The 26304-nt window shown below is 36.6% G+C and overlaps 1 protein-coding gene across 1 annotated transcript; it reads right to left on the bottom strand.

Moving 5' to 3' along the window:
• Positions 1 to 1861: 1861 nt before the first annotated feature.
• On the bottom strand, positions 1862 to 23246 carry castor2 (cytosolic arginine sensor for mTORC1 subunit 2). The gene is made up of 9 exons (XM_008428517.2): positions 22944 to 23246; positions 15208 to 15278; positions 12239 to 12432; positions 8851 to 8983; positions 8654 to 8777; positions 7473 to 7583; positions 5628 to 5710; positions 5198 to 5292; positions 1862 to 4952 (listed from the first exon to the last, which is right to left on the bottom strand). Exons 1-9 carry the CDS (start codon positions 23054 to 23056, stop codon positions 4890 to 4892), a joined length of 987 nt encoding a protein of 328 aa, XP_008426739.1. The 5' UTR covers positions 23057 to 23246; the 3' UTR covers positions 1862 to 4889.
• Positions 23247 to 26304: the final 3058 nt, after the last annotated feature.

The raw sequence follows: 26304 nt of genomic DNA, 5'->3' as shown, positions 1-26304 counted from the left end.
GTTAGAAGAATATAGTCGTAACACTAATGGTACTAAAAATGTAACTTTACGAGAAGGTAAAATTATGAGAAAAATCTTCGAGAGTTATCAAAATGTGTGATGACAAATAAATGGTCAGAGAAAACACAACTACTGAGAGCAAAGTGGAACCAGAGTAGAATTCTGTACAAATTCCTAAAGTGTTGAAGGGATGTGAATGCTTCTGTCAGGGATTGTAATGTGGTTATTTTTATTTTTATCAAGAACTGGACAGAAAATGAACTAAACGGCCAAAACGTAAGAAAAAAAAGTTTTGATAAAGACCAAGAAAGTCTGGTGCTTGGAAGAAAGATGGAGGAAGTTTGCTATGTGATTTGAAGCTGTGACCTTTGACCTCAGCACAGTGCTTTCAGCTGAATAGCTGCAGGAACCTGGGGGATTCTGCTGACGATCCACAGGATTATGTAAGAGGTAAGACAATCATGACGTGGGACAACACTGACACTCCATACAGGCTCCTGTAACCCCGCCTTGGCCGTCCTCTTTTTGTTCAGGTCAGGTCAGAGGTGAGCCCAGCAGTCGCATCATAGGAAGCAGGAGGAAGGAGACGGGTGAGCTACCTGGTTTTATGCCTCGCCTCACATAGAGCCACATTAGAAATATCTGTGTAATTACAGCAGTTATCGGCTCCTCTGTTCAAAACACAATAATCTGTCACTGAACATTCTGGAAAATTTAGACAATTACTTTGGGGAAAAATACAAGATTCAGGAATAATTTTACAGCAAAAAATTTCATTTGTGCTGCTATAATTTTTAAGAAAAAAAAAGATAAAGTTATTCAGAGATCAATACCATTTGATTCACACCAAATTCTGTTCATGTGGAGGGCCTGGTTGACCTTTGATGACCTCTGGTCATTTTGTTATCTTTAAAATGATAGCACAAACAAAAGTCTTTGCTGCACAAACGTTTAACAGTAATTTTGTTTAGTTTGAGGTGGGCGGCTTGATCCAAAATATTTGTAATATTGATACAAAGTTGGTATCAGCAACAGATTGGTGCTAGCAAGGTAAAATCAATGCTTTAGTTTCACTTTTCCTGTTAAAATGTTTGTATTGTAGCTTCTCAACTCTACTTTAAGGTTTTGCTTGAGTTGCTCTCATAATTTTTTGCACCTTATTTTGGTAAAATGCGAATAGATTTATCTAGATGTTTTAAAATTATTTTATAGTGACCTATGAACTTTATCTGGATTCACTTCTAGATTTGAACAAATCTGGGACAGATTTTCAAGTGATTTTTATTTCAATCATCTTTTCTGTGAGTATTGGGGCAAATATATAAGAATTTATTATCAGAACGGTGTCTTAATATTTGCAGGATAAAAATTTTATTTTACCAGAAGAACATCTTAAAATTGAGGGGAAAAAAAGTTTTAATGGCAAAAAAGCTTGAATAATTAATTTTCCAATTTTCTCCAAAAATGTCTATTCTGGTCATTTTAACACTTTATTCTCGCATTACAACAGTTTTCTGGTAACATAGCTTTATTTTGTCGTAAAGTTTACTGAATTTAAAGTTCAAATAAATAGCTGTAAAACATGCAAGATGTAAAACAAACAAGATGGCCGCCTTGGAGAAATCTGAACTATAAAAATTAAAAAAAATCAAAATTTTCCACAAATCACATCTTTAAAAACCAAAAATTGGATTATTTGTTAAAATCCGTTTATCCCTCAGCCCTTTGCTGATTTATTACATAAAGTTCCAGTAAAATCACCAAGAGTTGAAGCTAATCTCTTTATTTCTCTCCATGAGTAATCCTGGATGCTCTGAAAATCAGATTGTACCTGGTAAGTAAAAACACAGAGGCTCAAAAGAAAAAAAAAAAAAACAGCTCGTTTATTTTGTTTTCACACGAGAAGCTCCAAATGAAAAGCTTTTAACATGTTTCTTTGAAATGCAATCAGAAAAACAAAAGTTACCTTCCTGGAGTTTTAACACTGATAGACATGATTTCTACTAATCTGATCAGAGGCTGAAGGCCAGGGAGAACATCGTCACAACTTCTTCCACGTGGATAAAATCATCGTGAAGTGAGAAGTCCTCTCTGGTTTCACATCAGTACAGCAGGTCAGTGTGGGGGGGGGACCTGTGTTAAAGTGCAGACTGGAGCCGGAGGGGGGCGGCTTCAAGACCTAAATGGACACCAGGGGTTGGAGAGGAGCCTTCCTTCCCCCTGTGAACCGTAGCTTATGTTCAGCACATTTTCAAAGTGGCTCAGTAATTTATTACGACTGTAGATCACCATTCATCAAGTCTCACTGCGGCGTCACACTGTGAGCAACAGCAGCATCAGAAAAACATCACAGAGTGCAGGTTTTTATTGGCTTGTTCTGAGGTGAAACAGTTGGTTTTAAAGTGTAAACACTTAAGAGGACTAGAGATGCTAAAAAAAAGAATTCTGACTTTAATCTCAAAATTTTAACTTTTTTTTCTCAGAATTGTTTATGCGCAATTTTATCCAAATCTAGTCTTAAAACTCAACTCTAGGTACAGGCTTTTAGTGTGGGTAACGTTTACAATTCTAAAACAAGGAAGAAACAGCCAAGTGATTTTTATATTTTGACGCAGAATTAGAATTCAAAGAATTCAGGAAAAAAAGTCTAAATTCTGAGATTAAATTCAAAATTCTGTTTTTATTCAGTGGTCCTAATTATCTTCTTTAAGCCCTTGATAATAGTTGAAGGATTTTTTTAATGCAGTGTACAACTCAAAAAGGATCAACTGATTGGCCCAACAATGGAGTTTTAAAACTGGTCTGACTGGCTAAACGGCACATAATTTACTTATAAAATTGTTTTAAGTAATTTTTAAATCAAAAGGAGTTTTTAAAGATTATCGTGCAATGCCTTAAGGACGCATTAATCTGTGAAGTTTTTATTTTGCAGCTTTCTGCAACAATAAAAACCCGACAGGAAGGGAAAAAGCACAGATAGCCAAGTTTCCAGCCGTTTCTGGTGAAAATGTTGATTTAAGCATTAGGAAAGCATCATTGAAAGCTTAGTTTTGTTCATTTAAATGAAGAAAAAAACATTTTGGTTTGCTTCAGATGCTTTATGGCTCATATGAATGGCTGTTTCTGTATCTAATGCTATGGAGGTTCAAGCTGACTCATGTTTCTGTATTCAAAATGTATTCTCTCCTAATCTGGTCAAAAACAACTTCAGGATTTCATCAAAATGTTTAAAATTTTAGTCAGTCAAGACCAACTTTTGGCTAGAAATGGAAAAACAGCTGCTTGTTCTTGGCTGGAGAACTTCTGTAATTTGGACATCAGTTTTATGAATAAAAATCATTTTAAGTCAGGCTCTTGTTTTCACAGGGGACTCAAGCAGAACTGAAGGTGCTGAGCCCGATTCTCTCCCTGTTCAGACCCAAAGTTAAAATCAGAACTTTAACAGATAAATCAGAACAGGTTCTTACTGTTGTAGCTGGTGGCTAAAGCAAGTTGAAAAGGTGAATGTTACCAAGAAGTGGAATTACAAGTTACAGCTGGAATTTCCTGTTTCCATGAAGGGACCAAGATCCAGAGTTTAAATATCTCAAAAATAATTTTGGCATCATTTTCTAAACCTTTTTTTTTATTATTCAAGAGTGTTAACGCTCCTTAATAGAGCGGTCAGTGCTCATGCTACTTAGCAGTTTTTCCTTACATGTTTTTTTTCTTTCCGATTAGATGTCTCTACTGAACAAAATAGTTACACATTAAATAATATTTAATAATATATGACCCAGAATAATAATTCTGACGTCATATGGAAACCAGCAGAAGCATTACGGCGATGAATTTTTTTCCAGATTGGCTAATATAAGGGAATGCAAATTGTTATGTCAATAGTGAAATAAGATATAAAACATATCCATACATTTCTACAATTTTGATAACTTCAAATTGGTGAGAATCGTCGGGTTTGTTACAATGCATCTCTGTTAAAATCAAAAAACTAACTTGTAAGTTATTTAACTTACAAGTTATTCCAGAAACCAGTTTAGGTTTTAGAGACAAAGTTTTGTGAAATATTTCATTTGGGAGGTGTAAAGCTCCCAAATGATGTTGTTGTTACAATAAACAACAACTGTGCAATAATGATGGAGTGCTTTAAAGTGTTTCATATAAACCTGAAATCAAATCTTTTAGGTTCCAATTTTAAATATTGATTTATTAGATTACGAAGAGTAATTAATGCTAAATTCAAGATAGAAAAAAAAAAAAAGTTCATTTGAGTCACAGTTCTAAAATCAGCCAGGCTGCTCACAGTGTGAATTCACCAAACATCCCAAAGCACATCTTAAGATTTCCTTCATGTGTCGCCAGACCAGACTTCCCATAATAACCATAAGGTGTGAAGGACTGGGTCAGGTCATTGCTGGTTCAGTTTAACAAGGACTAAAAGATAAAATGAAAAGTCTAACTATGAAACCGCCTCCTTCACTGCAAACGCGCAGCGGTCAGACAAGGCATTGGGTTCGGCGTTCAAGCACATTGGCACTGAGAAAATGATCGGGGAGGGGAGAGATGGAGAGCTTACTGAATATTTCTTTGATTTGGAGTACATTCGTCATTCTTCCTTGAGAGGATTGAAGTAGGTTTTACAGTATGGTGCTGGTGGGAGGAAGCAGCTTTTAGAGGTAAAGAAACATCAAGTGTAGCAAACTAAAGCAGTGGCGGCCGGCGGCCAGCAGGGGGCTCCAGGGAGAAAAACAACAGTGATGGCAGCAGAAGCCTCCTTCTTCTCTGAGCTGATCCACAGCAACCCACCAACACACTCTTGGCACTTTATGGGCAATGATAAACGTTTGAACGAAATGACTGGGGAAAAACAACAAAAAACAAAACAAGGTCGTTCACTGCGCTGTGCTCTCGGTCCGCAGAGCTCTGATCACACTTTGGATGTTCTCTTCCGGGACCTGGAAGAGGAGCAACAACAAGAAATTTTGTTTTAGTAGATAAGGTTACCTAGTTCACACTGTCTGGTAGTAAGAACGCAGAGATGATAAAAACGACTGAACAGATGAAGGAGGAGAGGCAGACTGCCGCACTCAGCTGAAAATTTTACAAAAAAAAAAAAAAACAGACAGCATCTAACAACCAAAAGCTAAGCATTGCGTTTCGTCTACTGCATGTAAGATACTGACTACTAAGGTTTTCCTACCAGAGCGTGGTCAAACTTGAAGGTACTAATGTAATAAGCAGGAATGTCAGCTGTTGCCAGAGGTTCTGATATTTGAGCCACGATGCCGCATTCATCTGCAAAACACGTCAGAAAAAAATCAACTCTTCATCTCAACGTTGATAAAAACGGTCTGCATTGTTTTCGAAGTGCAAAAATACAAAACCAGAAGCAAATATTACAGTGGATAATCCATAATCCACAACCGATTCCCAACTTTCATTTAAGGAACATATCAAAAAATTAATTTATGCAGCTAAATTTCTTTATCCAATTAATTGTCCAGAATAACCGATTAATTGGATATTAAAATTGTTAATTTTAGGAGCCATTGAAGCTTCCTGTAGCTCTCAGACTAAGGAGAGCTACAGGAAGTCAACTAATCCTTCAAAATAAAACAGCAGGAACTCACCAAAGCCTAAAGGTTGTCCTCCAATTCGAACCATTTTCCAGAGCTCACCAGAGGCGCTGGTGAAGAGAACGTTGTTTGGAAACCTGGAAGAGAAGAAATGACAGATTAGAACTGGAAAAAAATCCAGATTTAAACATTTACCACTAAAAATCAGTTAAAAACTTAACTGATCACCCTGTATACATTTTAATTAGATAAAATAATGACTAAATATACAAAGCCATTTTGAATAATGTATTAATTCAAATCAAAATTATCATGCTTTTTACTATCCACAGCTAACTATGATAATTGTAGAAACAAGAAATTACTTAAATACAACCAGACTGACAAAAATGAAGCCCTGATGGATGTTGTTGCTATGGAAACACACCACAACCAGTTATTAGGCTTAGAAGACTTAACATTTAAATAACTAATTTTCCCTTAATAAATTAAACTACATTTTGTATTTATTCTTTGTGGTATCAAATCTGAGATATGCAAGTGAGATAAAATCATAAAGACGAAACATGTCAGGTGGTAAATGTGGTTTCTTTTGAATATTTTCTGGAACTTCATGTATTTTTTCCTCATCTAGGAACTTTCTACAATAAAGCTGCGATGTTTCAATGTCGTCTCTACAAATCACCAGTCATAGGAAAGTATGGTTGTTGGTTGCCATGGAGACTAAACGCTGGCTGGGGAAGAGATTTTTTTGAGCACAGCGACGCCACACAAGTGATGCTGTTTGATCTCCTAAATCTGAAGGAAAAAAAAATCTATATAATTGCAGCATTCAGGACAAAACTTTTTGGTTTATTGGATATAGTTTTTTTAATACAAGGTTGAGTTACTTAGCTTATGTAACATTTACTGTAAATATCTACAGTGGCCAGGTGCTGAATAAGAAATCTATCTGCAAGTAATGAAAAATACAAGAGGGTTGATAGATTAGAAAAAAAATGGACAGATTGATGAACAACTGATTGTCCAGAAATTCCATTCCCTATGAGACAGGGAATAAACTTAACATTTATGTAATTTCATTTGTGTTAATGTTATTTTGTATGGCATGTTTGCTTCATAGAAATATGGAAATGAGCATCTTGTTAAATCCGGTGTATTTACATTAATATTGTACCATCATTAATATTCATTATTCCATCAAACAAAATATATTCAACTATTGATTAATTACCCAAACTTTTTTTTTTTTTTACTTTTGGCTTGTTTCACAAATAAATAAGAAGGTAAATTGAAGATATTCAGTGGTTAAAATAGAAATGATAGAATAAGAACGGGTAGATTCTTCAGCTTGTTAAACCCAGGAAACTGTAAAGTGAAGATAAAAAGGTGACCTGTCCCTTTAAGGCAGCACATTACAGAAAAGATGAGGACAATTCTGACCTACATGCTACAGAACCCTGAATCAAACCAACGTTTGACTCATTTAAAAAAAATTATTTTTCGCTGTTATGATTTCAGTTAAGACATCAATGACATGTCCACTTCTGGTTCTGAATGGCCGGGCTTTGATTAGGCCGTTAGAGACGAGGTGGGACATGAAGCTGGATGCTTTTCTGCTCCAAGCTTAATGAGGGAGTACATGGAGAGAAAATGGGGGACTCTGTGGAGAAGGAATGAGTCAGAACGACACCCACTGTGATTTAAGTACACCACGTCCACCCAAGAGGTTTGTTATTGCTTAGCAACAAGCTAATCACCCCCTCAAATAGCAATCATGAATTTATTCCCCCGACATAAAAGTAACGACCCCTTTAGCGGAGAAAAACAACATCTTGAGGAAACAAGCGTGGGATCTTCAAGGAAAAAGAAAGATAATTAAGTTTTATTTGTGCTCACCTCTGAGCCGTCTGCTCGTCCATGACCAGCGAGATGTAGCCCTCGATCAGCGAGAAGGAGAAGAAACGGATGTGACTGGAGTCCTCGCTGGTCGCCCCGACCTCTTTTGACCTGGGGAAGAAACTGAAACCTTCAGGAACTCAACGTTTCTTATGGTCACATCCAGATCGTTTTCATGCCTAAAGGTAGCCAGGTCTATGGCCCATACAAAACATATTACATTTCATTGCACCAACTCATTCTTAGATAATCAGATTTTAGTCTGATCAGTTCTGCCTATTTTCAGAAGGAGTCATTTTAGGGTGTCTTTTCACTTTAAATTAAAATAAAGTGACAACGTTGAGTTTAGACTCAAATAATATTAGACTCAAGTTTAAACTTGCAAACAGACACGCAACTGTACAACCATACATCTTTGAAAAGCAGAAGTAGAGCCTCCTGCACAAACCAGCAAGAATGAAGAAAGTGGTTTCTGGTTGATAATTCAACAACTAAACGCTCGTCTTTTCCAGCAGCCATTGTACAGTTCATAAAGAGGTAAAACAGATCAGATCTGCTGGAGCTTTGATAGGTGAATAAGATACAGCAGATCCATAAAACCGTACTTGTTGCCATCAATGTTAGATTTTCAGATGCATTTTATAGTGTTTATATACATATATATAGTATTCATTGTATAACTATGATATCACTTTGTAATCATAAAATTGCAATAGTAATATGTATAACTTTTTATTATAACTAGATGGATTCAATGAAAGAAGGTGTACTTTTTTTATTGTGACTATAATACCTCAAGTATACTAATATCTTTAGATTTTACAGACATTTGATCAAATGTGTCTATATAGAAACTATTTCAGGCACCTGGTGTTTCACTGCAATAGAGAACATTTGAGAGTCAAAGCAGGAAATTTAAATGTGGTTGTTTTTTCTCTTAGTTTGTCTGCTTGGAAAAGAATGTGGTTTTAGTCACTTAATCTATTTTTATTGTTTTATTCAGGCAATCTATTATCAGATTTGGTCAAATGACTAAAAGATTTTTAATTTTGGTTCTAAAAGTAGCAACATGTTAGCTTCCTGTTTAGGCTGAGCTCCAGAAAACAGCTTCTCTTCCTGATCATCTTCAGAGTTGAACCCTTTCAGGATGCGTTGAGGCCATGGCGTAGTGAGCGTCTTACCCTACAGAGTAGAACATGACATCCATGAGCAGCGTGGCGACGGAGGGCAGCGTGTCTGGGTCCAAGCTGGTCACACAAAACATGTTGCTGGGGCTGGACAGAGGGTGAATGATGGGGCGGGGCACTAACACACGACAAAACATCAGTGGTTAGGTGAGATCAGCTTAAAAAATAAATACTAATAAAAAAATAACTACCAAGTTTTGGCTTCACAAATCCGTTGGAGATTCCCAGATTGTGTGCGGCGACTGTTTCTCCATTGACAACCCGGAACAACGTGAACTCGGAAGACAGAGTGTGCATGACCATCGGCAGGTCGCGCTCTCGGACCTGATGGGGTGGGGGAGATAAAAACATCAAAGAAGTTCAGAGAAAAAGTTGCAAAAACTTTAGTTTGACTTAAGGTTAAGGGGTGAAGATTAAAGGTCCTGAAAACTAATTTTCTTTAACTCATCCTTCACTTGGAAACTGTGCTTACAAAAACGAAATATTCTTCTAATGTTTGGGATAATTTTCAATCAACCCCAAAAAACCTAATGAAATTGATTTAAACTAAATCAGGGACATTAAAGCTTTAACTTTGATAAATTAGATTTTAATGCCTACAAAATGGGGGCTGCACAGTGGCACAGTTGGTAGAGCTGTTGCCTTGCAGTAAGAAGGTTCTGGGTTCAATTCCCAGCCCCGGTTTTTCTGCATGGAGTTTGCATGTTCTCCCTGTGCATGCGTGGGTTTTCTCCAGGTACTCCGGTTTCCTCCCACAATCCAAAAAACATGACTGTCAGGTTAATTGGCCTCTCCAAATTGCCCCTAGGTGTGAGTGTGTGTGTGTGCATGGTTGTGTGTCCTGTGTGTCTCTGTGTTGCCCTGCGACAGACTGGCGACCTGTCCAGGGTGACCCCGCCCCTCGCCCGGTACGCCAGCTGGAGATGGGCACCAGCAACCCTCCCGACCCCACTGAGGGACAAAGGTATAAGAAAATGGATGGATGCCTACAAAATGTTACTGCATTTAATTCCTTTTTTTTTTTTTTAAACACAAAAGTTCTAAGTTTAACTTTTGTATTCACATGTTTCTGGTACGCCCATAAATCAGACGCACAAGCTGCATCCACAAACGGCGACAAAGCCGCTTCTGCCCGAGTTCATTTCGGCGTCACAAAGAAGAATTAACTGCTTTATGACGCATGAAAATCTACAATGCTGTTGTTCAAGTTGTGCTAAAATGAGTTAGCCATGATGGTAGGATAAACTAAATAATAGGTTTGTTGTTGAGCTAATATGTCTATTCAATAATTTAGCAGGAAACATTTGTTTTTAAATTGAAAATGTTGCTTATTTTGACAGTATACAATTCTCGATTAAATTGCAGTTTAATTACAGATCCTGCAATTAAGTTGATTAAATTATTTTAACCAAGTCTTAACGTAACTAAAGGCTTCTCACTGATTTTCAGCTTTACAGGTTCTGAAAACAGATGTTTGTTTTTTTATTTGCCGCTTGTAAATGCACTCGCAAACTAAATATTTTCTCCATAAAAATGTGTCATTAAAAACGGGCAAAAACAGAATAATTTAGTTTATTGTGTTCCAATATATGTTTTAGCTCAATCAGTTATCCTCAAAAAGCATTAAAAATGCATTTAAATATGCTTTAGTCACAAAAAACATTAGAATACCTAGTTTTTCTGTGTGTATGAAGGGCTGGCATGTTTTCTTATATTTTCACAAACAATAGAGCAGAAATATTTAATCAGGCAAATTCAGATTTTTCAGTAGTAATATTTTAGTCTGATTAGGACTTACAATCTGTCTGAGGATCCAAACGAGGATTAAATACCCAAATAAAAAGGGGATTGAATGTAATTCAGTATAAATTTGCTTAATATTCATAGATCAGGCCAACTTCTTGCGTCTTATGCATATAAAAATCTACTTTTGTTTCAGATTATAGAATAAGTAACATATTTAAAGACTTTTCTGTACTTAATTTTTATTTATTCCTAGATGAAATGATGCAATCACATCCAGTAGGGACATTTTAGGTTAGATTTGTATAATAATCGTAACACAAAGCAACATAACAGTGAAAACAGATCTTAATCCGATTTGTTTTTTGGTTTCCATAAAGATTTGGTTGGAAATCTACAGTAAATCAACGCCAGACGTTAAGGAACGCTGCGGTAAACATTTGTCTGTTTTATGTAAAGCAGGCAGAGTGGAGACAGGAAGCAGGTCTCAGTACGGTACCTTGGTTTCCAAGAAGCTGAGCTGCTGATCCTCTTTATATAACAGATTATCAACGCACACAGTCGTTATCCCCCCCTCCATTTAAAAAAAACAGAAGCTGCAGTGGGTCAGCAGACCTTGTTTTTTCACAGGACTGAGGCAGTAAAAACAAAAAGTCCCTCTGGATACTCCAGAGGATTTCCTTCCAATTTAAAAATCAGACAGTCAGTCATCGGCTCATCTCATCCACTGTTATTTTTCATGCAGGCTTTGTGGATGTAAACAACAGCCTGCCAGTAGTTGCATAACAGACAAATAATGCAACAGTTACAGCAGGCCGTAAAGCTAACAAGCTTTATGCCAGCATGAATGACGTGACGGCAACCTGTTCAGTTTAAATCAAAATCATTATCATCTGCTTAATCGCATCCAAATGTTTCCTTTAACGTCTCCAAACTGGCGGCTAAGAGGGATGACGTCACAGCTGGTTCCATGGATGATTAAAATTTTTTTATTTACCTGCAATAAAGACGCATTTCAAAGTAGAACAGCATCAACAGTTAATCTAGAAACAGTAATTCTAGATTAATTCCGGTTCTTTCAAGCACTTTTTTCCTTCCACTAAACTTTGTGAGTATGTTTGGATACATCAATTACTGTAGAGGGAGACGATGGCGACATTCACACAGTAGGTAACTGTGACATATATTCAACTCTCTCACCGCCGTCTGAACGGCCCAATTCCGATCTTTTAAAACGCCGATTTGTTCCACTTCCATATGTGGAAGTACATCAGATAAATATCCGATAGATTTCAAAGGGTCTGGAGCACAAACGCTCATGTCGCATCTTATTCGACTTTTACATCATAGATGTGAGACATGCGTCATAATTCTGCACCAGAAGAAACCAGATGCTGTCAATCTGGACGTAAACAATTGAAACAAGTTATATTTATGAAAATGATGAAGTTTGTTTCAGTGAATCACATCAAACCCAAACTTATTTCTGACTACACATAAAAACGGACTTCTCTACTAAAAAAACTGAAATTTTTAGATTAAAACAAAGTCTCAGACAGTTTCTTCAAAATTCATACATCTTCCATATTCTGTTTTCAAAGTCAATTCCTTCCACTGCAGCTCTAATATGTTGGGTCTCTCTATTCTCATTTTCTACATAACCAACATGGCGTCAATAAGTGAGAAAGAAGCAAAAGTACGAATAAAAACTTGAACGTCCCTTCATAGAGCCGGAGGAACAACAGATCAGTATCGCTTAGTTTAAAACATTACGATGGAATCTGACTTCCCTTAAATAAAAGAAACGGCACTATGACTGTCAAACAGGACACTCACCAGGATGAAGTCGGTCTGATACGTTGACAGCATGAAAACAGAGATGTTGTGGTCAGCCAATGGCGCGATGACTGATTTGGCGATTTTGGTGACGCCGATAGGCTGCGAGCTGGAAGCGTTGCCGCCGCCGGAAACCACATTGAGCGCCAGCCATGTTGAATCGGCAACACTGATGAGATTTGACTGAGGCAGCTCTGGGGAAGAGGGGGAAAGAGTTTTTATTCATCCTTTCTGTGGAAAAAGTTGGAGTCTGACGTTTTCAAAAAAACTATCCTGGGCATGGACACCACTCCAAAAGCAGGAAGCAGGCTACAGTGCAGGGCATTCTGGGTAAATCCAATCAAAACAGACGCGCGAGTCTAGCGTTAGCCGGAGAAATGGGTTGAGTTCTTTTAGCCTGAAACAAAAGAGAAATCCAACAGCTGCTATAATCTGATGCCACTCCTTTTTGTTTGCTTTTTATGAAGAAGGACGTAGCGCTCAGTGTCTTTAGAGGGTTTTGACGTTTCCTTCAGCGGTTCTTGGTGCAGGCGAGGAGAGGAGGGGAACATGTTTTTTTTTTTTTTTTTAAGGATTTGGGTTTAAAAATGCAGTACACGTTTTAGGGTCAATGTAGATAAAAAAAAAAAAGGGAAGAGTAAATTTCCGCTAAAAATACAACTAGGAAATTTTCTAGAAAAAAAGCTTGGAAAGTTCTGTGTTTAAAACGTCTAAGGTTTGCTAGAAAAAACTCAGAATTTCTCAGTTTCAAAAGTTGTCTTTTAAAACTCAGAAGTTCAGAAATTTCCTTGTTTCTAGATTTGCTAGAAATGTACTCTTCCCACCCCTACATAGAATGGCCCCAATATGCCGTCGCAGAGCCCTGCGAAAGTGAAATGCACCAGTTGAAAAGGTAGCAAAAGTTGCAATTTTCAAATTGAGTCTATACTGGACTAACAGGTGAGAAATCACCTGCACACAATAAAAACTCAGAAATCCTTAGATGTTACAAAAACCATCTATTGTTTCTCAAAGCAGACAAGTACTTTAAAAACACATTTTACCAGCACAAAACGAGCTTTTGAAGCAAAATGCATTGTCATATGTGGATAACAATGTGTTTGGATCAGCAGTGAATGGATAGTGTCTGCTTACTGACAACACATAAATGCTAAATCAAAAAGATAGAATTTTTTTTTTACAGATTTTCTGTACTTAAACATGAAAGTCATGAGTCAGAGCTGATTGAGAAAATTCATTTAAATTCAAATTCAAAGATAATTCCAGAAGGAATTATTAAATGATCCAAATATCTTCAAAGAGTTGTTCCGGTTGATGATGCTGCGATCAAGAAGGATCTCCAGTAGCACTAAAGACTGTTGCTGGATGACATGCCAACAGCTCAATTTCAAGGCAGAGAAGACTACATTTCCATAGCAACATGCTCTGGATGACACCAAGTGCTGCTAATCCACCTCATTTGCTTTTGCCACTCCTCTTTAAAATCTCTGTCTGGCTGTTAGTTTAGAAAGACCTTGGAGTCAGGGACATGGTGAGAACTTCCTCCTCCTCTCTCAGCTCCTTGGTCCTGCTCTGCATCCAAGTCTCCTTTTTTAACTCCTCTGGGATTTGAGGTCAAAGTTCAGGTGTTATTTGAGCTTCAAGAAGTTCACCAGCTGCTCCTGGTTGTTAAAAACATCTTGTTGCCATGGCTACATCATATAACAAGTGTCCGAAAGTAAAAGAGAAAAAAGAAAGAGCAAAAATCCCTCCAGCTGCAGAGCATCCAGACAGAGGAAATAATTGTTTTATTTTGGATATCTGGCCAAACTGGTGCAGAAATCGGCTTTTTAACACGTTTTACTTTTTAAATCACTTATAAGTGTTTTATAAATATCTAATTTCATTCAAAGTCAGAAAAGTTTGAGTGGAGCATGATCGTTTGAAGAAACACAAGTAGGGCTGAAACGATTAATCGTATTAAATATGTTTTTTGAAATAATTGTAAACTAATTGAGTAATCGATTAATGATTAACTTCAGTATTCAGACTCAAAAAAGGAAATCTGCTGAAAGAAAACATTCTGAGAGCAGTAAGCCAAAACTGTACAAAAATATACACAAAACTTTCGCAACTTGGCAAAAACATTTACATAGTTCTAGCAAATGTTATAAAATAATTCAAAAATTAATCAATAGACCAGTCGTTAAGATAAGTCAAGCTGAAAGGTCTGGTCTTTTCACATGTTGATTATTTTTTTAACGGCATCCTCTGCTACAAATGATCAAGAGTTCACTAAGAAAATGTTTATTATTCAAAAATAAATTCAATCATTTTATCTTCATATTTTAGTGTATTTCTAATTTAACATAAAAAAAGGTAAACAGTTAAATGGAAAATCTGCAAAATGCTAATTTTTTTTATTAATCCGATTATTCAATTAACCAGAACAATTGACAGAATCATTGATTACTTATATAATCCTTAATTGCAGCTTTAAACACAACAATAAAAAGAAGGGAAAAAAAGTAAAAATCACAAAAAGCTCTTGGTTGTAACCACTGGCAGCGTTCTGTCAGGGTCCGGTCAGAACCATGTGTTCTGTTTACTTGATGTCATCTGACACGGCTTGCTTGAGTTTCACCTCGTTTCTTAGTCCAACAAAACACATGCACGCACGCACACAGAGGCACTTATCAGTGTAAAATACCTGCAGCAGTTATGCAACACACAGCATGTGGTCTCCAGAGTAACCGAGGAGGGTCACTGTGGAAACGGCGGCGTAATGACACGGGTTCGTTCACTCAGCCGGCCGCAAAGAACGGCGGCCGGCCAATTGGCCTCGCATCTATAACGACAGAGTGTGCTCAAACAGTGGCAGCCGAAGTCGCCGCCGCTGGACGCGATTAGAGAAAACACAACGTGATCCCCATCCACGGTTGCCACGGCGACTTCCTTAGAGAGAGAGAGAGAGAGAGAAAGAGGCCCACCTTTAAATCCTTCCTCGTCCACGATGATAGTGTAGTCCTCTGGAGTCTCTGTCAAACTGAAGAACTTGCATCTGAAACAGAAAACCCCCCAAAAAGAACCCCGGTAAATATTATTATAACACTTAGAGCTGCTTCAGCTGTTTTAAGCATTCATAAAGGAATTAGATAAGCTGGGAAGTTAACCTAAAAAGATGCAAGGCATCCCCAACAAAAAAGGCAAAGCTTTTAATACATAAATTTGATCATTTAATCAATTTTATTTTGGTTTAACAAATGAGGGCAAACCAGTGGTTCTCAGGGAGAGAATGTTAACATCCTGGTTATAAATATAACAACAGATGGCTCAATGGGGCCATTGTTCTGAAGAACTGAACAGGCCAAACAGAAAATGATATGAAGGTAAAACAACCTTTGTTTGAGTAGTTTAAGTTTTTTAGACTTCACCACCAGCTGAGCTTATAGATGTTTAAATCTTTGTGAGATAATCTAAATAGTGTAATATTAGACATTAGTGATAGCGGTAAAGAAAGCAATAATGAGGAACTGGAGAAAATGAAGGAACCAATAGACTGCAATAGTGGAGAAAATGTTTAGAATTGAAACTACGAACTACTCAAATGGGTAAAAAGGAGAATTTATATAAAAAATAACAGAGGTAAATTTTACCCAGCAAGGAGTTGAATGTGTCCCATGTTTTCTATGTTAAAATAATGTAAAATCAATAAAGACTAAGTGACAAACAAGCTGTTTTCAGTGCACTTTGTTCACTTTAACCCATGTTTCAGCAGAAGCAGAGATTTTTCATCATGTCCCTGACCAGACAGGGAAACAGCATCAACATGAGTCTGGTGATAACCTCGCTGCTCGCCGGCCTGCTGCTCAATATTTACACTTTATATTTGTCTGAACGGTGTGAAGGAACAGAAAGACATCAACACAGAGGCTCCAACAGCTCTGCCTGTGAACAAAAGCCGCATTTCCTTGTTGAATTAGACGAGCCGTCACAAGTCACCCTGATTTGCGGCTTGTTTTGTCGAGCAGGGACATTAAAGACGACGAGGACCGAGCGTTGTCTCTCCGGTCTGGGCAGATTCGTTCTCCTTTTATCATATTAATGCGAGCTCTGCTTAACGACTTTGTTTACTCTTTGACATGACTGCGTTCAGATTAATACGAGACAGGAGAACCACTGCAGAGACGCTGGACATTCGCCTTCAGGAGGAAGCGGCCGCTGCACGTCTGGCTTGCATAAGCCTCACTCTGTGAGCATGTTAGGAACTTCACATGCAGGCTTTAAATGATCCCCAAACACACGATTCACAGCTCTGGGTTCAATTACCGCACCGTGGAGAACAGTGATCAAAACAGAGTTTAATCATCAGGAGTATATAATAAGGATTTAAAAATAAAGTTTTAAAAAACAATAACAGCAAAAAACAACTTGGATGGTTTCATTTAAGACAGAAAAAAAAAGTACTTCTAAATGCAGTACTTTCAGGTGCTTTTAAAGCAGATTTTAATAGTGTTTTTGTTTTGTTCTTTTCCTGCTTTAAAATAAATAAATAAATAAATAAATAAAACTACAAATGAAAAATGATTTCCAAAAAGTGGCTTTTACTTCAGTCATCACTTCTGTGAGATATACATTATTAGTTTATTTATATAAAAAATATCTAATTTTATTTATTATACCATGCATAAAATAATGCAAATATTTTTTTTATATTTAAAACATTTTAAAAAACATTTAAAAATAAATTTCATTAAAAAAAATTATAAAATGATATCATAAAAGTAACTAAAGCATGAATTTCTGTATTATTTCAGGTCTTTCTGGGAGAAACAAATTGAGGACACATTCTTCTGTTGAAGCTGTTAAGTCGTATCGAGTGATTTGCCAATTCTGCAGAGGTGCTGACATTCATTTGGAGTCATGCTCCAAGCGCCTGACAGTAATCAGGATCTTTATCTTCCAGGAGCTGCTCTGAACTCGTCAGCGGCCGGGACGGTACCGAGCCAGAATCCAGATCAAACATTTATCTCATGGAGTTTTTCAACACGCTTTTCAGAATCTTTCCCTGAATCTGGCGAAAGATTCAGGAAGCTTTCGCCAGTTTTTAACAAACAAATGATCATACTTTACCTCAATCCCACTAAATAAGGTTAGTCTTTGCTCACTAAACCATCTGGATTCACTTGAGGGATAAATTAAATAATATTTATATTTTTACACAAGGTTTTAGAACGATTTTTTAAAAAAAATGTAAGCAATACATTGAGGGGAAAATTTAAAAAAAGCATAATTTATTGTTATATAAAATTTCTCATGGGAATTTGGATTTATAGTAGCAAAATCACTGTTAATATGTGAAAATCTCCAAAATGTAAAGTGTTGTTGAAATTATTTAAATTCATGTTCTCCTCACATTTCTGTCATACAGAAAGCATCAATAAATCTCATTAAACTCAATAAGATATCCAGTCACTCTGTGCCCCGCAGCAATTAAAAAAAATAAATAAATCACACTTTTTCTGCAACAAGTGTCCTAAAGAAGCCTTTTTGGCTTAATTACTGCTCTGAATATGTTGTTATTTCAACAAATTGAAATTTTTTGAGTCCTGAAATTAATTAGTAAATTAGTAATTATTTCAATAATTGATTCATCACAATCATCTCAGCCAAAAAAAAGTCCAAATCTAGTTTATAGCATCTCCCCCCCCAAAAAAGAAAATATAATCCTTGTTCTCTTGATGTAATTCTATTGCAAAAAGTTTGTGCAAATATTTCATGACAACGCTGCAAATCTTTTGAAACTAAACATTACTACATTTATATTTGAGAGGAAGAAGAACTGCTCAGACTTATTCAGGTTTTGGCCAAGAGGAGTCCTGCATTAGGAGGATCAGCAGGTAACAGAACAGAGTGGAAGCTTGTTTAAGAGTAAAATAAGATGCTGCAAACAGCAGCAGAAAAACATAGCACTTTTCTTCTTCTTTCTGTAATCACCTGCTGCTGAGTTTCCATTGTGTTCCTTTGAAAGAGCAGCACTTAAAGACTTGTCCATGATCTTTTTAGATTTCATTTTGTGAATGGGTTCAAAGAAGAAAAAAAAAGACGAACTGGATTTTCAATTCTTAACCGCAGATTTGAAAAAAAAAAAATCAAATCAATATCTGCAAAAACAGACTGTATGTTCTCTAAAGATGAAAGAAAACACTTGAAGAGGCTCATCAAAGAGGAGCCACTTCAACATTGGTGCCTCAGTGGAACAACAGGGAAAAACAACAAAAAAAAAATCCAGTGAGAACCAATGAAAACTCGGGCCCTGCAGTCAAATTATATGAACTTATGTAATCCTTTCTGGATGGCTGCCAGCTGCATGCAATCACTTAAAAAATGGCCCCAAACATCAAGTCTCATATGGGAGGAACTTGACTTTGTTCAAGAAATGTTCTTGTCTTGTCTTTCAACTTACATACTGCAAAAACAAAATCCTACCAAGTGTTTTTGGTCTAGTATCTAGTGAAAATACCTCAGTACACTTGAAATAAGACACCAATAACAAGTAACTTTTCAGCTATTTATAGGAGCTTGTTTCAAGTAAATAATTCCTTAATATTGATGAAAAAGTGCCAGATCCACAAGGAGAGTATTTCACTTAAAATACATTTTTCCCAATGCTTTATGTGAAATAATCTCCCAGTGGATCTAGTATTTGCTTTAAAATCAACATTAAAAAATTATTTACTTAAAGCGGGCCTATTATGTAAAATTCTCATTTTGCATGTTTTAATACTTCCATTTGGGTCTCTACTGCTTCTAAAAACAACCCAAATGCTTAAAAACAAGCAAATAAGAAGCACTCATCTATTTTTTGATGTCTGGAAAATGTGCCGTTTCAAAAACCTTCCAGATGTAACATCACAAATTAGCAGGCGCTGCCCGTCACATAGAAACCCAAGGCTTCAGTACTCTTGGCCAGCTGGTTTTACTACTGAATGTGCTGTACAATGGCTGCTGGAAAAGTGCTTTGTTGTTGAGTTACATCTAGCAACAGTAAGGAGCTCAAAATAGGCAGAACTTAAATCTCATTAACAGAATTATTTTGTGCAACAAATGTAATCAACATGTTTTGTATAGGCCATAGATCTATCCTAACCTGCTCAAGGAAGCATAATAGGCCATATTTAAAACACGCTCCTATAGCTTGCCAATTCTCTCTTATTACATACAAGTGCTAAGACATGTGATTTTGCAAACTGCAAATTTAACTAATGCTCATATGTAAAGAAAATAAGTTTTTAAAGTAGTTCTTCTACAGGAGGCGGACTTTTGATGCAGAAAAAAAGGTTGTTCTTCCAGCAAAAGTGAAGCTAATTGTTAAGCTAGCAGGTTAGCCCAATTCCCTCATCAGGTAACGAGCCATTCATTTGGTTCAGGTGTGTTGGAGCAGGGATGCATCCAGCTGCAAGCAAGAAGCTCCAGAGAACCGGAGTTGGACACCTCTGGTCAATTACATAAAATCCCAACAAAATACACTGACGTTTGTATCTTTATCATATGAAAAACCCTAAATATAATGGGGAAAGACTACACATTTCACAAAACTCCCAAAAAGTAGTGGTTACCATTTGAAATGCAGTGGAAATTAAAGTTGGAAGATGACCTCCAGAGAGCATCAAGTGCTCATGGTTGCAAAACAAGTGGTCATTGTTTATAGTTTATCACATGTTGCAAAGGTTAGTTTTTCCAGTTTATTTCAGGCAGCCCGGCCTGTTTAACTGCAGTGACTTAATATGAGAATCAATATCAATTTTTAAAAAAATGCAAAAACACTTCTTTACTTCCTGTCTGAAACATCAGAAATCAAGGAAGCTGGCAATAAAACCATTGCCAATAGGTATTTGTATATTAATCATAGGGCACAAAGGAGGGTTTAAATTATGGGGTTTAATTGGGAATATTGCTATGAAAGTGGAAAGAAAGACAGAAGAAAGGAGGATTGGACACAAGGAAGGGATGAAGGACGTAGATATGAAAATAAGAAACAATGAAAAAGGGAGTAAAGAAAGTTGGACACAATGAGAGAAGATAAGACCCAAGAAAAAAGACATGAAGGATGGCAGAAAGTATACAAGGGAGTTAAAAGAAGAAAAAAAAAGAAAAAGAGATAAAATTTAAACAATGGGAGAAAGAAAAAAGTCAGCAAATATGAATATTTCCAAACTCTTATTAAAGCTGCAGTATATAACTTTTATTAAAAATATATTATTTTCCATAGGTTTTACCATGTTGTAAGTTTGATATGAGAGACAATCTGTGCGGGAAAAAAAAACTGAGCTCCCCTTCCTTCTCCCAGTGATATCTAGAAACAACCAATCAGAGCCAGGAGGCAGGTCTTAGCGCTGTCAATCACTTCTTTGTGCTGCTGCTCATCCCTTGCTCTCTGGTACGCTGCAACTAGCACAGCAAGTCATGAACGCTAAGGCTAGTTGGAAAGCCACCGATGATGGAAGATAAATGTTTGTCTTTAATAGTAAGTTGTTTCGCTATCATTAGCACATTTAGCAGCAGGTACATGTGTTTGATTGTCAGAGGTAAGACCCTCCTCCTGGCTCTGATTGGTTGTTTTTGGTCAAGAGTGGTACATTTCTTCAGACAGCAATAATAGCTCAGTGAGGACCCATGTTTTTACAGATTATCTGTCTCACAACATGCTGACAGTTTTTACCAATAAAGAAAACATTTTTATAGAAGTTACATACTGCACCTGTAACTTACCATTTTTCTTGGTTTTTTTTTCTTGAACAAAGCTCTTTGACTTAGGTTTGATTACACAAAAAGTGCTCCAAAAAATAAAGTCTTATCGGTTGGTTGATTGATCTTACAGACTGCTCTTTGGAGAATGTTGCTAGCATAAGTAGTTTGAGATAACGATTGATTAGATCAGCTGAGAAAGATAAATCTTCAGATATTATTGGTCCCCAAACTGTAATCAATACTAACAGCTTGTGGCTACAATGCAACTTCAGGCAGTTTTGATCCCGTCAGGTAAAGATTACGTTATGGGATTGTGTTTTATCAGCGTTTAATCACAGCAGCACCAAGTTTTATCTGGGACACACAGAAGGACAGAGAGGTAATTACAAGACACCAGCCACAACAGAACCAGAAGTAAAAATCAGTACTATTACTCTCATGAATGGGTGTTGGAAAGGTTTTCTGCAACATTCTGCGAGAGCGCAGATTAAAAGCCAAGTTAGCCACAATGTTTCTCGGGTTTGTTTACATTGAAACCTGGGAAAATCTTAACAGAAAATAACTAAAAAGATGGCAATATTTAAAAATGTTCTTATGTAATGCCATGGCGGGTTCAACAAATGATAGTTAATGAATTATTATAATAAGTATTAGTTAACTGACTTATAATAGTCCTAATTCTGCTAGAAAAACATATTACTTCAAAAATGAAATGTCCACAATTAAATACACTGACAGAAAAGTTGGCCTTTTTCAAAAATAAGAAAAAATATGTTCAACTTTTAATGAAAACCAAACTCCTTAAAAACCTGGAACAAGAAATACAATAAAAGTCAGAAAATGATCACCTTTACAAATGTAACTGTTAATGATGACAATTTGACAAGATATCAAAAATATTGTTTTCTTAGAACACATTTTATATTGACAATTTACAGACATAAATGTTAAATACTAAAGTATGTTCAATCTATAGTCCAAAATATAGCATTTTTTTCAGTTTAAAAAATTTGATCAAGAATGGTTGTTAATGTTAGAAAGATATGATATATAAACTGATGCGATAAATCACCGATTTATCGCATCATGCTCACCAAAATAGTCTGACTTATTGTGATATTTTTTTACTTGCTTAGCAATGAATGAAGCAGAACATTTTAAAGAAGGAAGAAAGTCAGTTTGTGGAATTACTATTGACAAACATATTATTCTTTTATTAATTATTTTTGAACAATCATCACTTTTGGACTGGTTAATATAATTAAATTATTCATTTTCTATTTCAATTTCTTTGACCATTATTCAATTTTCAAGTCATTAAGCTATATTTTTAGCCTTATGATTTTTTTTAACTCATGTTATACTATTTTTAAAAAACACTCGTGCTTGCATCCTTTATTTCTATACATACTTTACATAATTTGATTCTAATAACTCGGTATTGGTGGGTTGCATAAGGAATTTAAAGCTTTATTTGGACATATAAAAAAGCCAACATAACATTATTTGTATACCAGCAGCAACTAGGGGTAGGGCACCAAAACAAGCTTTTACCCAGGGCCCGCATCCTGCCATTTACGGCCATGACAACCGGATCTTCTACATTAAAAGTTTCCGCCTTTAAAATGCCCTCATCTGCATGCAGAACTTTGCCAGATCGGGCTAAAATTACCCTGACAGGAGCAAGAAAGCAACAACATAAACATCAACACCGGCGTCGATCCACAAAGCTTCGGAATAACCCTCCACAAGCCGGACAGGCCCTGAAACTGTGAGCTGCTCTGACAACAACACCTAAAAGCAGCATGTTTGGAGCATTAACACAACTCCAGGAGCGAGCTGCAGCTCCAATAAACACCGTTTAACATGCAACCCCCGGTGTTTGCTGGCTAGGTCATCAGCAGCAGCAGGAAAAGCACATAAAACACACATGAAAACAGTTTTACACGCATAACACCACTCTGAAGTTGCCTACCTTGTTTTGGAGGCCAGGAAGGCGAGTTTTATTAATCCATGGGTGCAAATCTCGATCCCCTCTTTCTCTATACTCGCCACTTTCAAGCTGTGCTCTAAAATATGAAGCTCCATCTTTTACGCCTTCTCATTGGAGGAACGTCTAAAACTTAAAACAAAACAACTAAATACTGTGAGACAGAAAGCATAAATAAATAAATAGACACATACGGCAGGCTGGGGCGCATTAAACAGGGAAAGAAACGGGGAGGTAGGGTGGAATAAAGAAAGCTGAGGTAAAACCCGGACCTAATGTCAAACCCACAGCGGAACCCCATATCATTTCCGCTCGGTGCTTTTCAAAGTAAAAGCGGCTCAAATTACCTAACAGTGAACATGTTTCAGTAATAAAACGTCAAATTAATCATTTTGGGTTGTTTATGTAAACCGATTAACCAGGTAGTACCTAAATACTTTACTTCACTTTAAAATAAATATATTCTTTTTGTCAGACTCTCAAATAGAATATATGCTAAAGTTAGCATCTGGTCTTAAATACAAAAATGAACAGATTACAATTCTTACAATACAATTTTTAATCAAGAAAGCTTTTTAAATTCAAATGGAGCTATATCAGTATCACTGTAATTACATAACTAACTATGATTAAAAATAACCAGTTAGTTATTAAAAATAACAGTTTTTTTAAGCTGGCAGTAAGCCAATTAAACAGTTACAACTGCTGCTTGAAAATGTAATTTTCAACTGTTTCCCAATTGTTAAAGTTCTTATGATGTTTTCCGTCTATACTTGCAAAGTTGGGGAAAAGTCAAACAGATTGATGTTTGCTTTAATTAGAAACAATGAAAAGTAAAAATTTAAAGTTAGTTTCTGTAACTTTTAGCTTTATGCTATCGACAGCAACCATGTTGGACTTTAATTCAAAAATATTTAATTAGAAAATAAAAACTTCATTATGGATACTAAATGTAACCTATACATTTAAATTTAATCAAAAAGTTGTTGTAGATAATTATGGTTGTGTGTATGAAATTCTTCCTATAGCTGTCTGTATTACAGTAAGTCTGAAGTCTCTGATGACATTCTGTTAATGTATGACAGAAATTCCTATTTTTGAAACATCTAAACCACACAAACAATAGCAACTGAACCAAAATAAAGTACAAAGTGCGAGACCAAATGATACAAATTGTATATAAAAACAAAAATGGAAACAACAATTAGATAAAGTGGTGACCTAATTGTTGTACTTTTCTTCATTACAATCATTAGTAACTTGGTGGCTGGATAACTACGTAATTTCACGCGCTTTATTAGTGTACTTTTATTTTGAAGAAAACCCATGAAAGCGGAAGGGACTCTTTAGCATTTCTGCAGTAGCTTTTTGCGCTAAGGTACGCTGCTCCCCATGTTTGCTCACCGACTGGAATAGTTAGCAGCTGGTCGGAGTGAAACAAACAACTTGCCATTCAAACGAAGGGGGGCAGGTCTGCGCTGAACCGGAGCACCCTGGGAAATGTAGTTTTCTTGGGCACCTGCCAATCTCACGCTTAATACTGAAAGAAGCAGATATCATCCCTCACAACTTTAACTTTTGTATGACTTTTGTAAGACTTTTACTCATAATGTAACGCCTGTTAGCTTTAACCAATAAATGATCTAGACATAAAAAGGCTGCTAAATCTAAGGGATTAGATAATGTTAGAGACTAATAATTAACACGCATTTATATTAGAGAACAGAGCCAGTCCAAGGATGTATGAGGCTCTAAGCACAGTTTAATTTGGGGCCGCCTTAGATTTTAAGGGTGCTCACTCCTGTAGTTGGCTGGCCATATTTAGGAGCTGACATGTTACCGGCTCCACCCCCATGCGGAAGTAGAGCAAACCCCGACAAACAGTGTTATAATGACAGACGTAGTAAAACTCAATGCGTTACCCAAGACATTTTTTGAGTCATTTTTGCCTTATCAACCAAGGTTAGGGAGGGGTTGTACAATGGACCTTTTGGTAGTATTGTTGCCTTGCAGCACAAGGTCTTTCTGTATGAAGTTAGCATGTTCTTCCCGTGTCTATGTGGGCTCTCTCCAGGTACTTCAGTTTCCTCCCACCGTCCAAACACATAACAGCTAGGTTAACTGAATACTCCAAGATTGTTTTCTCGCCTCATAGTCTGGTTAGACTCAATTCAATTGGTCACCAAAATTGCAACATTAGTTACGCACACAGGCGTTTTGCACAGGTGCATCATTGCCACAGGAGATTAAGGGAATTCTGAAACTTGCATGAAAGAATCAAGGCATGTTTTAGATGAGGAATAACATATCATGATGTAAAGCTCAAAAAAGTTGATTTTACTTCCCCTATAAGGTCATGTGTGTTAGCTTCTCTTCAAGCAGATGAAACATCATCATCTGGTCTCTCAAGGGGATGACACCATAAAACAGACCTCTCCAAATCCTCTACAATCAATCTTTTATGCGTGCTAAGATCAGTATAACTTCCTTCTGCGTGCATCCAGAACAAAACCAAGCAGCGGGAAACAACTTACAGGTCAGCATAAAAAAGAAATTGAAGCAGCATCTGTTATCAGCATGCATACTCGCTGACTGCAAACGATCCAAAGGATTACCTGCTGTTCACACACATGGCCTCACTCCGCAAATCCCCTACAAGGAAGCAGGATGGAAAACATCTGTGAGAAGTTGAGAGGGAATGTTGCAGCTCTTGTTTTCTGACGTTCAGCTCATCTCACCTCCACACATGGATTGCATCAGGATGATTCAGTGTTGCCAGATGAGCCCTTAACAATCAGGATCCATCAGAGAAAATAATTTTGCACTACTCTTTTGCTGTTGATGTTTTTGTTGGATAGAAGTAGAATTCTTTGAGCCTCTGGAGTTTTTGAACTCAAAATACTAGGAAGCAGCAGTTTTACTACACTTGATAAAATGTAGGTGCAAAGTGATGTAGGCAGCATGTTTTTCTCTGAAGCAAACCATCAGCAGAAATGAATTAGAGCGCAGATAACATGATTTATCAATGACTGAAGCCTCAAAGTTTGCAATTTACACCATTTGGTTGCTGCAAATCCCAAATCTTGTTTAAGCAGAGCTTTTGCACTTAAATTAACGAAACAAAACATTTCTGCTCAACATGTTTAGCCTTTAAATAAAACACATTGTTTAACATCAGAACTGTTCAGTTTTTCTACAACTATTTGACATTTTTACACCCTAGACATGTTAAAAACTCCTGAACTCTTATAGTTTTCAGGGTTTTCTGTGCTCATTCAAAGTTGGGTCTAGCTGAAAATGTCCTGTTAAAAGAGAGTTTTTCCTTTCTACTAATACTTGATCCAAT

This window comes from Poecilia reticulata, linkage group LG14 (assembly GCF_000633615.1).
Source record: "Poecilia reticulata strain Guanapo linkage group LG14, Guppy_female_1.0+MT, whole genome shotgun sequence".
Taxonomy (NCBI): Eukaryota; Metazoa; Chordata; class Actinopteri; order Cyprinodontiformes; family Poeciliidae; genus Poecilia; species Poecilia reticulata.
This window is presented reverse-complemented; position numbering and strand designations above follow the sequence as displayed.

Coding starts and splice junctions, on each gene's coding strand:
- castor2 (XM_008428517.2), bottom strand. CDS start 23,056: ATGGAGCTTCATATTTTAGAGCACAGCTTGAAAGTGGCGAGTATAGAG. Junction 8,984..12,238: donor ATCAGACCGACTTCATCCTG/GTGAGTGTCCTG, acceptor CCACCCCATCAG/GTCCGAGAGCGCGACCTGCC. Junction 5,293..5,627: donor AGGACAACCTTTAGGCTTTG/GTGAGTTCCTGC, acceptor CGTGTTTTGCAG/ATGAATGCGGCATCGTGGCT.